Genomic DNA, 16,192 nt, shown 5'->3' on the forward strand with positions numbered 1-16,192 from the left:
TATGGGCATTTGGTTCATGTTGACCAGGGAATATAGAGAGCACTGATAAGAATATGAAGAAAATTACTTGCTAGCACATTTGAATTCCAATAATTATTCTTTAAACAAATTGTATATGTATATACATACATGCATACAGACAAGCATACACTACACATTTCTGAAGATATTTTGGTAACCTGAATGCTTTCCTATATATGTTATTGTCATCATCTGTATTTGTCGTTCAGGTGTTTCCTTCTATATTTGCAAACATGATTACATCAACATTATGTGTTCATTTGTTTTGGTATACTCTCGTACCCTTTGGCACAATCTGTAAAAAAGAAGCATTTGACCCATACCGTATACTAATATCCACTGGTTTTCACCATGTTTATTTTTTTTTTAAACACAGAGCTACAGTTTGCTTCCAATGCATGTTGCAATCTCTTTCACACTGTTCACAGTTTTAACATTGAAGCTTTTTTCAGTTAGGATGTTTATTTCAAACTTCTGTTGCAATATGAAGAGTGTAATGAGTTACTGTTTAGAAAATGTGAAGAATTTTTCATAAGCAGCAATAAATACTTGACTGAAATTGGTAGCAGGTTGCAAACATTTTAATCAGTGAGTCAGAAATCTAGGCTGATCATTGGTTAATCTTTTTCGAGGGTTGGGATTGTTTGGGGAAGAAAGCTGCTGTGTTGAACTTTGATTAAGAAAACAAAATCCTATGTTACTGCCTATTTGAAGTATTTATAACTACGTAATGTTAAGCCAATTCTTAAAGTGCTTTGCTGAACTAGGCTGTCAGGGTAGCTGGCACATGTCTGACAATAAAGATAGCATTATTAAGCCAGTCTCTGTCCTGATTTACCTCATTGCAGTGCATCTGTTAGCCAAGCAGTGAAAGCAGAAGCTGTCCATTTATTCCAGCTGTGCCCATTACCAGACTTCTAGCAGTGATCCCAGAAAGTACATCTGTCATCTTAGGAATCATGTAGACCCATGGGGGACAAAAAATCACGATAATGACCAGCCAGTCCCCAAGTGTTTGGGACACAAGTAGTATTGGAATGATTGGTGGAAGGTGAGAGGAAAGAGGAGATTGTAGGTAGATTGCCTGACTGCAGGAAATATTTTTATTTGCATTCTTGTCAGCAGCTATCATCCAAAGAGACACTCTCTGCTCAACCTGCCCCCCCGAGTCTCAAGACTGTTCTAATACTTTCCCTACATACACATAATGTGCCACCTACTTATGTCTGTATATGTCAAGTAATATTACTGAAGTTCCAAATAAGATTATGTGTTTGGGTAGTATATGTTTTTTCCTTATCTGTAGGAAGCAGATATTCTGTTATTGTCAGTCTGTCAGGTACTGTTACTGAAGATTGTGTTATCTTAATCTTAGGTTCCCAGATCTTAGCATTACTTCATGCTGGATGGACACACATAAAGGTTAACTAGATGAGCATTTCCTTTATAAATAAGTATGAATAATGTTTTCTTTGTGGTATATCGCTATATTAGCTTCATTATAATTAGTATTCATAATATAAACCAAGGTGCTGTATTATCAGGTGGAAATGCCAGAGAGGGTCAAAAATTAGATACCCTCACTTTAAAATGTGACCAAAACACTTGACCAACGATGAGCAGAACTTGAATATTTTCAGCTCCAGTAGAAAAAAAATCTTCTGGTATCAAGAGTTCGTTTTCATTGTTTGTTTCTAGTATCTATTTCTACCTTGGTATTTTTGTACAATTTACTTTTTGTGAACAGGGTGTTTTCCTTTTTCATTCCTGGTCTGCTCTGTCCAGTGTCCATAATTTAAAATCTCTTACATATGACATCCTAACACTTCCCAGCAGCAGGTCAGCCATCAGAAACAGGCAATTAGGACTGCTTAGTCCAAAGAAGCTGAGAAAGAGTGCTTTATGAGAGGAGTGTGCGTTAAACGGTCCTGTGCATACACAAATACATTCAGTGCCCTTCAGACAAAAAAAAAAAAAAGTTGAGGGATTTTGCATTCATCATCCCTGAGCACCTGCAGTAGAACTGTTCACATAGTTTTAGTAGTCTGATCTCTGGCTGTGTTTTCAAAAGTGAGAATTAAGATAGTTACATGTAAAAAAAGGGTTTTCTCCTGATGTTTACTTTTGTGAGGGTTTTTTCATAATCAAATCATAATGCATACTCCTAATTATTTTTTCTTTTGGAAAGCAATTAAATAATAAACTGTAGGACAAAAGTATCCTTTTTCTCTTCTTATGTCTCCCGTTACATGTTGCTATCCTAATACTGTTCCTAGCTTATTTAGGTCCCAATCCTTCTCCTATAAAAGCTAGTGGGAAAAACTCCTAAATGCAAAACCCAGCATTTTACTTCATTATTTTAGTGTCAATTTGTGATGATACTGTAATTTAGTATCTTCTGTATCTGTCAAATACTTCATTTAATTTTTGATTATACAAAGTACTGAATGCTAATTAAGTATTTTGCTCACTGGTTAAGACAGTATCAAGCTCAGCATGAGTCAGTCACCAGAGATTAATATGAAATTTCAGGCTTAGTCTGCAGAAGGTATAATGAAACCCTTTTTCTTTAAAAGTTTCAGATAAAAAGGAATTTTTTTCTATACCAAGAAAGTCAATAGCAATGTGGGTCTGTATACACTAGTGCAGGTTTGTGATGGATGGAGGTAGACAGCTTTGTAAGATTGTTTCCATGTTTTGTGATATTTTGGCATTTATGATGTTTGTGATTATGAATTTCTCCTTAATCTATATTTTGATGGTTTTATTTCAAATTGTTGAAATATGCAGTCAATTTCTAATGCAGCAACTGTCTTTCATTGGTAGCAATTTTATGTGTATTTTGTACAAGTTTAGACGTTACAGCTGATTTTATAAATACTCTGCTTACTGAAGTCTAATGAGGAAATCTGGGTTTTGGTTAATATTAATGCATCAACTTAGTAATAAACCCTTAAACAGTTTTAAAACTCTTTCTTTCAGAAAATACTGATATCCTGGCAGGGCAGTATTATATACATACGTAGATTGCACGTAGTTGAACAAACAGCTATTTTTACCTCATTTTCCCCTTGTGATACTTTTATGTATGTTTTACAAAGAAGTAGTAGACAAAACAATTAGTATTTTAATAAATACAGCTAATGATCTGACTTTAACAATGTACTACCTATTCTTGTTTTTTTACCATAGTATGTTTGTATAACATTCTGTCAGTATTTTCAGCAGAATCAGCTCTCTTTTCCCTTCCTTCTCCCCAGGTTTTATCTTAGGTAGCAGCACTACTTGAGATTTTACTCAGTGAAGCATGGCACTGAGAGCGTGTCTGATGCATCCACAATGTGTTGGAAACAGCACTGAGGAAGCATCGTGGTTATTGCTGCTACATGTGACAAAAATTGTTGAAAGGTGCCTCTTTAGAAGGAGGATATTTTAGGCAAGAGAGTAAGACCCATCACTTGGACCTAACATCCAGAATCCCATTTGTTCTAGTGCTATAAAGTTTTTAAAGACGCTTCCATTCAGTTTTGGAAGAAGCTGCTGTGAACCTGTCAGGGCACAAGCAAGCATAGACAGTTGGTCCTTTAAGCTTTGCTAGCTGCTTTGCGAAGTGTCTGACCTTTTAGGATATCAAGACAGTTTCTCCAAAGGCAGAGGCTTTATAAAGAGAGAAGTGAGTTTCTTCTTCACAGGACATAGCGTTTGGCTCTGTGAACAAGAAGTTGGTGTGTGCCTCTCTCCTCCCTGTAGCTCCTGAGGGTTGTACAGATCTGTTCCAAAATGGTCAATCAAACCCTGAAGCCCTTTCTCCATGCCTGATCCTGTTACACCAGCTCAGGTATATAAGTACTTTGTAGATGGTGAGAGAGTACAAGTATTCCTTCTCATTTGCACCTCTATGGGAGGGTTGGCCTTCACGTCTTTGTGCTAAAAATGTTTGTCTATCACTTTGGCAGAGTGAAACTCTGTCCTTGTTAAGCACTGCAAAACCCAGTGTTCATCACTAAGTGAGTTAACTCAAGTGAATTACTTTCCTTTAAGGGAGCTCCTGATGTGTTATAAAACACCATTACTTGAATATGTTTAGATTCCAGGGATGGAGTAATTAATCTTCAAAAAGAGCACAGCAGAAAAGGGACCTCTGAAGGCTAGTTTGACCCCAAAGCTTTGTTCTTGAGTTTTACTTAGGCTTACTGCTACAATTTCATACCTGTGGAAGTCAATGGCTAATTTTGTTTGGCTTACATAGGAGCAGATATTTTATTTTGTATTTACTTTCCATTGAGTCTTTTAAACATGTTTTATACTAGCAGATTTTAGTATGAGTCAGCCAACATGAAATGCTGAAGAGAAGGTTTTAATAAGGATATTGATGTTTTGTTCAGGAAGTATATTGAGTTGAAAGATGTTTGTTTACATTTAGAAATGAAAAATGTCCTTCCTTCTGTTTATGGTTAAGCTGATTTTTTTATCTTTTATTTGATTTTAATATTTAATATTCTTAATTTCTTAAAGCCAAAGCCAACTGAAACAGTCACAACTGATGAGTCTGGGGTAAGAGTAGTAAATGGACCCCAGTAGTTTTACCTCTACTTGAGTTTATTCTTTTTACCATGTGTATTTTCCACCGATTTTTTTCTGTATTTTTCATAACTGTCTTCCTACAAAGGTGTTATGCAGTGGTTTGCATTCGTTGTCAATGTATTATTGAAGTCTACTGCAAACAAACCCAATATGATCCTTAACAAACCAGAAAACTTGGAAATGCATGTGGTGTGTGAAGCATTTCTACAGGTCCTGTGTTTTTAGCATGTAATTTTTCCTTTCATATCATGCTTATCAAGGTGAAAAGGCCCTCAAGATACATTTTCAAATCTTACCTCCTCCACCTTTGCATTTGATGTTGTTTTTCTGGAAGTGTTACGTGTTTGAGCTTGTATTTGGTTTGACTTCTCCATGATGCTCTTCAGAACTCTGAAGACAGCGCTAGAATCTCCATCACTTTTTTCCGTCTCTTCCGGGTGATGAGGTTGGTGAAGCTGCTTAGCAGAGGAGAAGGAATCAGAACTTTACTGTGGACATTTATTAAGTCATTTCAGGTTAGCAAAATTTATTTAAATTTGCTTTATAATTACAACCATTTCTACACCAAATGTTATGAAGCAATGCCATGTAGAGTGCAAAAAACCCCACTTCTTTTGAAATTTGTGTTATCAATTACATATTTAAATATATTTGCATACTAATGCCAAAATAAACTTCACCAGTTATTTTAGTGAGTCCAAGGGTCATTCTTTGTCATTTAATATTAGCTGTTACCATGAGATTTCTACAGTAATTAATAAAAAAAATATTTGGTATGCCTAAAGGGGATAGGATAGGTTTGACACACATTTTTTATGACTAAAAAAGAGGAATTTTTTTATATAAAGCTGATTTCGTAAGTGTAACAAATAGATGCTTGAATCCTTACTCCTGAAAACTCTGATTAATGTGAAGTTAATGGAACTCTATAACTGTATAGAAGAAAGTATCTTTGTGTTGTCAGAATCAATAATGAAAAAAATTTAAAAACTGCTAAAGATTATTCTTCTCCCTGGGTTGCTGGCAGAAATAATTTAAAATATAATGAAGCTTGTGTTCATCGTATGTGGCAGAACACTAAGAGTGACAGGTAATAAGCACTTGAATAGAAAGAAAAACCTTGGAAAAGCCTGTGTTGTACAGAGAAATTATTTTTGTAAATGGAAATTGAAATTATGGTGTGAAATTATTAAAAGACAATGTACCTGCCCCTTTTCTAGGCTCTGCCTTACGTTGCCCTTTTGATAGCCATGCTGTTCTTCATCTATGCTGTCATTGGAATGCAGGTAATTATAGAAATTTTTTTTTAAGCAGTAAACAAAAGAACAGTGTTGCTTACCCTGAGACTTGTTTACTAAGGTGCTTATTGAAATATTCCTTATATATAGCCGTGCTATATATAAGACAGAGCTTTCACAATAATGTAACCCCCTTTTTTTTGCTATGATTTTAGTAGTCGGAAAATCCAAAAAGGTACAAGATAAGAGCTTGGTGTGAGCTTATAGTATCTTGGTTTGCTGAATGGAGCTGCCAGTCCTCTTCCATGTACTGTGAAGTTTATTCCTATGCATGAATGTAAGAAGGAATGCATGGCTTTTTTTTTACTATCGACTTGTTTTGGGAATCAGGCATTAAAACCCCAGCTTTTTTTTTTTTTTTTTTAAGACTTTCCCATATGAAAAGAATCTAGCTAAAGATTTAGTCACAGCTGTGCCTGTGGTTAATCAAGAGCAGGATATACATGTAAGCACAGAAAGGATCTTGGTGACTTAAAATGTAAAAATGCGCTGTTGGGATGAAGGTGCCACTCCTCACATCAACTGCAGTGCTGTGAGGGCAGAATGGGTTCTCCAGTCTTAATAACTGGAGATAGCTGGATAGGAGAAACCTGTCAGCAAACTGTTCCTAGAATTCATACTACCGGGCCATTTCTAGTGTGAGGGTGGGATAGCTGTTTGAGAGGGGACTGCACAGACTGCAGGAAAGCAGCAGATAAAGGCACTGAGCATGGAGCTGTGATCGGGAGTGCGGTTTGAGTTGCATGGTAGCCTCTATGCCGCACGTGAGATCTAGTGCCTGAGGAGCATGGCTGGATGACCATCAAAGCTTTGGCAGACTTTCCTGTTAGGAATCCTGAATCTGGGCTGCAGTTCTCTTTTCCCCCACCCCCCCACCCCTGCCCTGATAATACCGGTTTTCCTGTCATAGGCTTTAGGATAGCTCTGCGTTCCGTAAAACTTTACAGATGTTTTCTTTTGTTCTCAAAGTTGTAAGGTTCTTCAAATCAGCACTAAAGGAGGTCCAGATTAAATGGGATGAGAAGAAATATGTTATGGAGAATGGTTTTGCTTCCTGATTCTTTCTCTTCACCATATATCCAAAAGCAACTTAATGTCCTTACAGTCCAGCAGCATGTATACAGAGCATAATGGTGTTAATCTCTCTAAATTAAGTAACAGCCTTCAGTGTATTGTATGAGGATATAAATGTATTATATTGGGGAAAAAGAATGGTCTTGTGGCCAAGGAATTGCAGTTTAATTTTGAAGAACTTAACTCATTTCCATCTCTGGCTGAGACAGGATGCCCAGACTCTCCGTGCTTTGGTTTCCATCTTTGTATCTCTTTTTCTCCATTTAGATTCAAGGTTTTCAGGACAGCAATTATTTCTTACTATAAGTATGTACAGTATTTAGCACAGTAGGGCTTTAATATTAATAATGGACTCTAGGTGCTAATATTTTCTCACCTGAAATACAGGAATATGTATTAGTGTTATAATGGTTTATTGATGCCAAAATAAATTATCAAGAATTATCTTGTACATGTGATAAATTTAGTGCATTTACATCATTATCAGGAAAAATCTACAGAGAATAAAGGAAGTGTATTTGTGAAAACGTTTTTCATACATACTGAAGCAAGTACAAAGAAAGTGTTTTTCATACATACTGCAAAGCCTACAGCTTCTGACAGTACAGGTCACTAGGATGAAAGTTAAAATCCTGTTTTACTGTAGGTATTTGGAAAAGTGGCCATGAGGGACAACAATCAAATAAACAGAAACAACAATTTTCAGACTTTCCCCCAGGCTGTGCTTCTTCTCTTCAGGTGAGTAAACCTTAACTCTTACTTAGTGCATCCCATTTCACTGATCTGTGAAAAATGCCGGTAGCTCTTGTACGATGGATTTGTTAAAAAATGTGTTTGCAAGTGAGAAGCAATTTCACATAACAAGCACATACTCTCTATGGCTGTATGTTGAGTGTCCATTGGCACAGCAGGGTTCTAATCAGGTGATGCAGACCTAAACTCATTACAGCTTTTGTGAAACATCTAATTTGTGGAGTAATTGTCTTCAGGTAGAGCCCAAACGTAGTCAGCCCTGATATCACTGTGTAGGTGTTGGGAAAGGTGAAAAAGGCTGTGCCCTTACTGTAATCTTTAGAAGCACAGCTAGCATGACAGTTTGAAAAAAATGAAAGGTTGTTGCAAAGACAAAGAAATAAACTGTTCTTTACATTTGCTGAAGAGATGACAACAAGCAGAGGGTGTAACTTGCAGAAGGGAAATATCAGATAAGCAGTAGGCAAAACTTTCTGATGATAAAGGTAGCTAAATCTTGATGTAGGGGGATTATGGAATCTCCATCACTAGAGAGCTTAAGAAGAGGGTAAACATTTGCCAGGAGTGCTTCAAAATGTCCTGGAGCAAGGAAAGGGAATGATGTGGAACAGGGATGCCTTTAAAGGTGACAACCTTGAGAGCTCTCTTGCCTGTGATTCTGTAACTCCACTCGGCTCCTATGCATTGTTACTAACCTGGTAGGCAAAAACTGACAGTTCATTCCTTATCTGAGACCAAGGGCATCACCCAATGAGATCTAAGTCTTTTTATGCATGTAAAGACTTTTGCCTTTGAAGCTAGGTAATGAACACAGCCAAAAATGTCATAAATATGTAGTTGTCTTTTAATTATTTAAAATCATAGGTCTGTACTCCGGCATTACCCAACTATGCAAAAAATGCAATAGCAGAAGTTAGAGACAAGCATTTTTTCAACTATGCTGTGGAAAAGGCAATTCATCATTTACAAATAGATGCTTTCAACTTCTATGACAGGTTTTTGTACACAACACTGCTTTTGTACATGGCAGTCTCACTGCAATAAGTATTTAACTTGTAAGTCACAGTTTGGGGTTCAAATTTTTACGTGCAAGCCTTTATGGTGCATTAGTCTACCTTATAAAACGTGTCTGCAATGTCAGATCTATGCTTGTTGTTTCTGAAACATGCTCTGTCTTTTTTTTAATTAGTTCCTGCTCTGAAAAGTTCATTATCTAACTTAGCCTTTGTGCTTGTACAGCTCCAAGCATTTTGTCAGAACTTAACAAATTAATACATCTTTAATCCATTTTGATCAAATAATGCTTCATTTATCTTTGTGACCTTATAAAGGTGTGCAACTGGAGAAGCCTGGCAGGAAATCATGCTGGCATGTTTGCCTGGAAAACGCTGTGATCCGGAATCTGATTATAATCCAGGGGAAGAATACACATGTGGAAGCAATTTTGCCATAATTTATTTTATCAGTTTTTACATGCTTTGTGCATTTTTGGTGAGTCTAGCTTGTGCTTATTAACAGAAGTGAGCTCTGGCATTTTGACTTTCTTCTGAACTAAGACAGCAGTAGGTTCAGGGAATGATGGAAAATCTGATATCTAAAATATTTTTGTAAGGTTATATTTTTCCATACACAGTCCTAAATCCTGTATCTTATACTGATTTTTATGGTAAGGGTGGTGAGATACTGGAACAGGTTGCCCAGAGAGGCTGTAGATTCCCCATCCCTGGAAACATTCAAGGTCAGGTTGGACGGGGCTCTGAGCAACCTGATCTAGTTGAAGATGACTCTGCTTATTGCAGGGCGGGTTGGACTTAGATGACCTTTAAAGGTCCCTTCCAACACAAACTATTCTATGATTCTAAATTCCCGTGTGTGACATGTTCTTCTGACTAGATGTATGCAGGAGTGGTTGGTTGCACATTTGAAAGCTAAGTTAACAGTCTTTTCTTCAGCTATTATTTCACGCATTTCTCAAGAGTATCATTAAATATTCATTAATAATAAAGCTGCAATTCCTTTGACTTACTAGTAATGCTATTTGTATTATTTAAACTTAGCAGAATTTGGATTCGTGTCCCTACAAGTGTGCTCAAACTGTGGCATATGAGATGTGAATGATAACCTTTCTCCGCAATCCATGGCATAAGGGATTATTTGCTCTAAAATAATCTTTGAAATAGGAAGAGAAACAAAACCATGTCAAAGAAACAAAGCCTATGTCAAAGACTGAGTACTCTAAGACAGAATCACACTCTTGTCATATCATTGCTTGTTAGAGTTCCAGTTAGTCAGTTAAGTGGTTAGCAAGTCTTTTCTATGATATTTGATGATATTTGCCAAAATCATCATTTAGGAGATCAGTTGATTTATTTGAATTCTTAACCTGCTACCTAATAAAATTATTTATTTATTTATTTTTAAATTTCAAAATAATTAAGGCAGATTGTTCTTAATTACTTTTTTAGATTATAAACTTATTTGTGGCTGTCATTATGGATAATTTTGATTATTTGACACGTGACTGGTCTATTCTGGGTCCCCATCATTTGGATGAGTTCAAAAGGATATGGTCAGAATATGACCCTGAAGCAAAGTAAGTAAGATCATTTCTCTGATGAGATTTATCTGTTAAAAACAACAGAAGCAGAGCATAGTCTTTGGGAATGGGTGTATGTTTGGTAACTGATGTGTGTTGGTTCTAGGGGAAGGATAAAGCATCTGGATGTGGTTACATTACTGAGACGCATTCAGCCACCACTTGGTTTTGGCAAATTATGCCCTCACCGAGTGGCCTGCAAGGTAGGTTTTACCCTGTTTTCTTTCTAGGTTTCTCTCACAGTTCATTCATTGATTCAATTCTGCCCAATACGTGTCATGTATGCACAATAACCCTGTCTGTTCACAAGGTCTCCTTCACTCTCAAGTTTTCCGGTTTTTTTGCGGGCTTAACTTAAACCAGCAAAATCAGTGTAATTTCTTTCCGTGTACTCATTTGAGTAGTTACCACCAATGTAAAATTCTTCACAGAGTATCAAAATGAAAGGGGTCAGTCTGTAAATCTATCATTAGTCTATTACTGTCACGTATATGAACTACCGCACCCCAGCATTTTTGGTGATCCAGTGTCACATATAAGACTACTTCAACCCAGTGACACTTCTGATTTCTCTTCAGTCTCAGGGAAAAGAGGGTGGTAGTTTACTTTAACTGACAATTATGTTTTGGTACAGTACTGTTACAGTTGCATTCATGAGAAGTTTGCTGCACACGAAGCATAGAAATGGGATTGAGGGGTGGGGACTGCAAGATGATAAACCAAGCTGAAGTGAATAACGGTGTGCGATACAATATGTAGCAGTGAGTGAGAAGACTGAAAATTAAAGGGAATTGAAAAAGATGTAGAATTTGTCAGGCATGATGTGTAATTTAGATGAGGTTTAATTGCATTTTAATATAAAAGTTCAAAAGCAACAGAAAAGATATGAATAATTATTACATTATTTGAGGACTTCAGAACTATGGATATTGTGGTTTTAACAATTTCAGCAGGAATAAGATCAAGCCTTTTAATTAAAAGATTGTTACAACAGCACTGTTATTTGGATTTCTTTTACATCTGTTTTATAAATAGGTAAGTTGACGTATAAAACACTGGGTTCAAATGGAATGCCACAAGGCATACTTAAAGCATACCTATATCTATACATTAAGATAAATTATCCAATTGAGGAACGCTTTTAAACTAGAATAGAAGAAAATCCAAGTCAGACATTAAGAAAATACTTTGATAGATTAAATAGTGTTCTTCTGACAGACAGGGTTGCAGCAATACTGCTCTAAAAGATGAACGCTAATTTAGAGATGGACTAATCCAAAGAGGAAAGCCCCGTTCACACTAATTCAGTGTAGACAACATAAGAGAGGCATGGCATCACCAAAGAGTTTCCTGAGAAATGAATCAGCTTATACAAGACAGACCTGGGGCTGTGGTTCTTCATGGAGCATGAGGCTAGAGGAACCCACCGGGAAACCTGGAACATGACTGCAGCTGGAGTGCATGCTCTTAAATAACTGCATTTGTCCTTGATACTTGCATAGTGAGACTTAGTCATAGCCAAGGACTGGACTTCAATGTTTGCAAATTAACTCAATAAATGGCTCATGAAAACTACTGGACAGTTTTAGCTTTTGTGTAAGCATGCACGTGATTAGTATCAGAATGAAGCGATATTGGGTGGTTATTATACACAGCTAGGATGGAAGATTCAGCTTTTTTTGAAGACTTACATTATTTTGTACCTCTCAATGGATATTATTTTTTGCATACATCAGCTTTTCGGAAATGAACATTACAGGAGTTTTTTTCAAACAAAGCCGCGTCAAAATTTGTTTTCCTTTTCTCATTTACAGAGGTTAGTAGCCATGAATATGCCACTAAACAGTGATGGAACCGTCATGTTCAATGCTACTTTGTTTGCTTTGGTTAGGACTGCTTTAAAGATAAAAACAGAAGGTAAGGTTCTTAGCTGTAAAGACTTTGCTGCACTTGTAAGAAGGTACAATGAGGAAAAGTTACAATTTATTCCTTTTGTTGGACATGAGTAAGGCTGCCTCAGTCTCACTGGATTTGGTTTGCTTTTGGATCATGGGTTGTATTCACTGTTGCTAGGAATGATTTGCTAGAAAATGAAAGGAAAGGGATAGCGAGGTCAGAGCCCAAGAAATCTCAGAAATTTTATGCTTTTATCTGGTCAAATAAAAACGTGTAGCAGTGGCATAACAGGAGTTCTACTGCAAGTTTTAAAAAATAGTGGTATGTTACAAAGAATTTTCTTTCTATTTTCATACACTTTTTCATTATTTTACCATCTTTTACTACTTTCTGTTCCGTGTCTTCTACTATTTTCAGCAGAATTTGAGTTCCACTGCCAATAACAAGCTGATTAGATTAAGCCCCCTCAGGCATCGCTGTGATTTAGGTGAGCACTGCGAGACATGAAAAACTTCTCAGTAGTCAGTTGCCTGAACTTTCAAGCCTGTACAACTGAGTAATTACTATGATTAAACAAATAAAGCCTGAACTTTGGATCAAGAAGGAAGTGACTTTTAAAGAGCAAGTCATCACTTTCTGCCAGTTGAAACGGAAGGTATTAAGCAGTGACAAAGTAGAGACAAGATCTGTAAATTACAGTTGACCTCTGCAGTACTCCAGAGGCTGATTTGAAAGCCCCAGGAGCTCGCTGTCTTACACTCTTTCTTCTCTTTAGTTGTTTTAGTATTGTTATCTGCTACTTCTTGTAGCTCAGGCTTGCTGCAAAGCATCCTTATCACAGTCTTTATTTGTATACAGCTAATTAATATCCAAAGGATCATTCATTGAAGCTGGTTGAAACATAATTGCCATCCTCCATTTTTCTATTTCATTGCCACAGGTAACCTAGAGCAAGCAAATGAAGAACTTAGAGCAGTTATAAAGAAAATATGGAAGAAAACAAGCATGAAATTACTTGACCAAGTTGTCCCTCCTGCTGGCGGTCAGTCTAATAAACTTTGCAATATGCTATTCTCTGCGCATTTTGGTCTTTATAGATTGTTAGGAACCAAAGAAAAAAAATTCCTAAGTTTTGCAATTATAATGTCATTAAAGAACAACAAACAATAATAACAAAATAAATATAGAGAAAATTATATCCTGTTACACTAGATAATACATATAGGACTGATAAGTACAACTTCCTTAGATCAAAACAAAAGAGAGGAAAATCTAATGTTTATTTTCTTGCTTGAAAAAAATACCTTATTAGACCTATATCTAGTCTTGATTTCAAATCATTCAGCAAAATAAACTAAACCTAGTTTGATTTCAATGCATTGAGCAAAATAACATGTATTGTGCTAATTAAGCTTGACAACGTACACTACATTATAGCTTATAACCTTGTATATGTTGAATACTTCTGGGAGAAAACTGAAAAATTTTAATTGTCAGCTTAAAAATAATTCTATTGCTAAACTGATAAAGCAAGAGGCTAAAGTATCTCAGTTACACTAGTTTAAACCAGAGCAGTTCCATAGTCAACAGATAATGGAAATGGTTCAGATTTATGCCAGTATGACTGAGATGTGAATATGGCCCATGTAAAGAGATATCTAAATTCTAATGACACCAATACGTTTGTGAGAACTACAAGGCACGTACATTAGGTGTTCCTACGTGCTGTAAAATGACATGTCAGATATTTGTGATATCTCTCTCTTTAAATATATATATTCTAATATATATATTTAGCCTTTTTCAATATATACATTTTTATTAATACGCTGTAGCGTAGGTTTAGGTGACTGTTTTTTACTTGCTTTCTCAAGTTTTAAAGGTGCAGGATCTGTTGCACTGTCACCCACTCCAGGATATATTTATCTAGACATCCAATACACAGATCCATTGTAACCATCTGGTATTTCTTGTAGTTTATTGTACTTTTATAGTGTTACGGCAGCTTTCAAGACTGCTCAGGCTCAGGTTTGGAAGCAGACTCAAGATCCCAGGCCCGGTGGTGGTGGAGGCTGATCCCTTTCCGAAGGTGATGCTCTCAGTCTCTAGGGGAGGAAGAGCATGCTGGCTGCACTGCTGTTCAGCATGACCCAAGAAGCAGCATTAGCTTTGTCGCTGGAGGGAGCCACTTGCTATTGGTGTGGTGGCTGCCAGATAATAGTGGGGGTGAAGGCAAAAATCTAGCAAATTTGACTATCCAAAGGGGAACTGATACTGCACATTTAAAACAACTTTTTGTGTTCTACTCTGTTGTTTTTAGCCTTACACCTAAGTGCTTGCATGGCATAGATGAATTGCTTTGTTATTGTTGTAACTATGTGCTTGAGCTTTTTCTGCAGCCTCTGTTCCTTTCAACTATGAGTCTTTCCGAATATTCTGAAGCAATTCTGTTTTAGGGTGGTGGCATGGAATTAGTGTTGCCTCTTGCCAACTTTATTCCCCTACATTTTTTTATTGAAATAGAGATGCATGCTTCAGAATAGCGAGCTGTGCCTGCCTAAATCAATCTGACAAAGAATCTGTAAGGATTACATTCCTAGAACTAATCTTACATAGTAACTCACTGTTAACTTCAGCTTCATTTCATTGCTGAATATAAGCTGTATATTTATTTTCAGCTATACTAAAATTCATTGCTAATATTTACTCTGCAAATGTAGCTCTTCAGTGTAGCTAGAAGGCTGAAAACCTGGATCACTGCTTGATTGATAGAAAACAGTATGGCTTCTACAACCCAGTGTAAATAAGAACACGTTGGGAAATCCTTAAGATTTACTAATTTTTTATTTCAGTTTGGTTTGTTTCTCTGTGGACCTTGTTGTGACCTACCTGAAAATTGAAAATATTGTAACCCACCTAGAAAAAAGAGCAGTATAGGTATTTTACATTCATATGCCATAGGAGTGTAAAATAGCTTAGTATACAATAGAAATTAGTTTCTATTGATGCTTACTGTTCAATAGAAAATTGTATATGACCATAACACTAGTGACAGCTGATAATAACAACATGCTAGGAGACAGAAAATTCTTTTCACTATAAATCAACAAAGCATCCTAATTCAATATGTTACAATCACTTGCACTTAAAAGTATTGAGCGGTCCAGTTTATAACGTTTTTCTCCAGTATTACTTTTGCTGATATTACTGAATGCTAGATCCTTCGTGTGCTTGTGACCATGCCTCCAGAACACAAACAGAACAATTATTTGCAGAGCAGAATGAAAATAAGCAGTATAGCATTTTTTTTCCTGAATTATAAATAGATGCAGTAGAAATGAACAGTTAGTTAATTATTGGTGTTGGTTAAATAACTCATTACTATAACTTAATTAAACTGTTAATAGTTAGTAACACATTTTTAGTACAGAAAAATGAAACTGCTTTGCAAAAACATAGAATGTCAGTCAAATGCCTGAATGTATGAATGAGTAGGAGACTAAAGAGTAAGAGAAATACATACAACTCACTAAAGATTCACCTGTATTCTCTAAACTCCCCAGTCTCCACCTGCAAGCCCATTTAATCCTGCCTAATATTTTTTGCCCTCTCCTAAAAACTTCCTGCTGAAAACTTCCTTTTGCTTTCACTAACTGAAATTATAGATTTGTCTATTCTGTGGTCAGTTACGCTTAGCTACCTCTCTATACCTGTCCATATCTGGCTATATGTGTGTTACTCAAAAAAGAAAGTCAAGGATGGTTCCCCTTGGCCAGGCTTCAGTTCTTGTGTGCCTGTGTCTGCAGTACAACTGACTGTGCCTGTGAAGTACGCATCCATCTTGTTTGTACGTACAGACTTTGGCATGCACAATTCAGCAAACTGGTAATGCATTCATCTAATATGCTTATAAAAAATCAGCGCATGTTCAGAGTGATCAGTTAGGGCCCTTCATTTCTGCATACTGAGA

The 16,192-nt window shown here is 36.4% G+C and overlaps 1 protein-coding gene across 1 annotated transcript in view; it reads left to right on the top strand.

The window, feature by feature from the left end:
* CACNA1D (calcium voltage-gated channel subunit alpha1 D) overlaps nucleotides 1-16,192 on the top strand; it is a 194,489-nt gene that overhangs the window by 149,968 nt on the left and 28,329 nt on the right. Inside the window, exons 33-41 of the mRNA XM_059823472.1 lie at nucleotides 4,537-4,575; nucleotides 4,992-5,120; nucleotides 5,826-5,891; nucleotides 7,624-7,715; nucleotides 9,062-9,221; nucleotides 10,196-10,323; nucleotides 10,433-10,529; nucleotides 12,141-12,243; nucleotides 13,163-13,264. Coding sequence (XP_059679455.1) covers nucleotides 4,537-4,575; nucleotides 4,992-5,120; nucleotides 5,826-5,891; nucleotides 7,624-7,715; nucleotides 9,062-9,221; nucleotides 10,196-10,323; nucleotides 10,433-10,529; nucleotides 12,141-12,243; nucleotides 13,163-13,264 — 916 coding nt within the window. The remainder of the gene's footprint in view (nucleotides 1-4,536; nucleotides 4,576-4,991; nucleotides 5,121-5,825; nucleotides 5,892-7,623; nucleotides 7,716-9,061; nucleotides 9,222-10,195; nucleotides 10,324-10,432; nucleotides 10,530-12,140; nucleotides 12,244-13,162; nucleotides 13,265-16,192) is intronic.

This window comes from Gavia stellata, chromosome 12 (genome assembly GCF_030936135.1).
Source record: "Gavia stellata isolate bGavSte3 chromosome 12, bGavSte3.hap2, whole genome shotgun sequence".
In the NCBI taxonomy this organism is placed as follows: domain Eukaryota; kingdom Metazoa; phylum Chordata; class Aves; order Gaviiformes; family Gaviidae; genus Gavia; species Gavia stellata.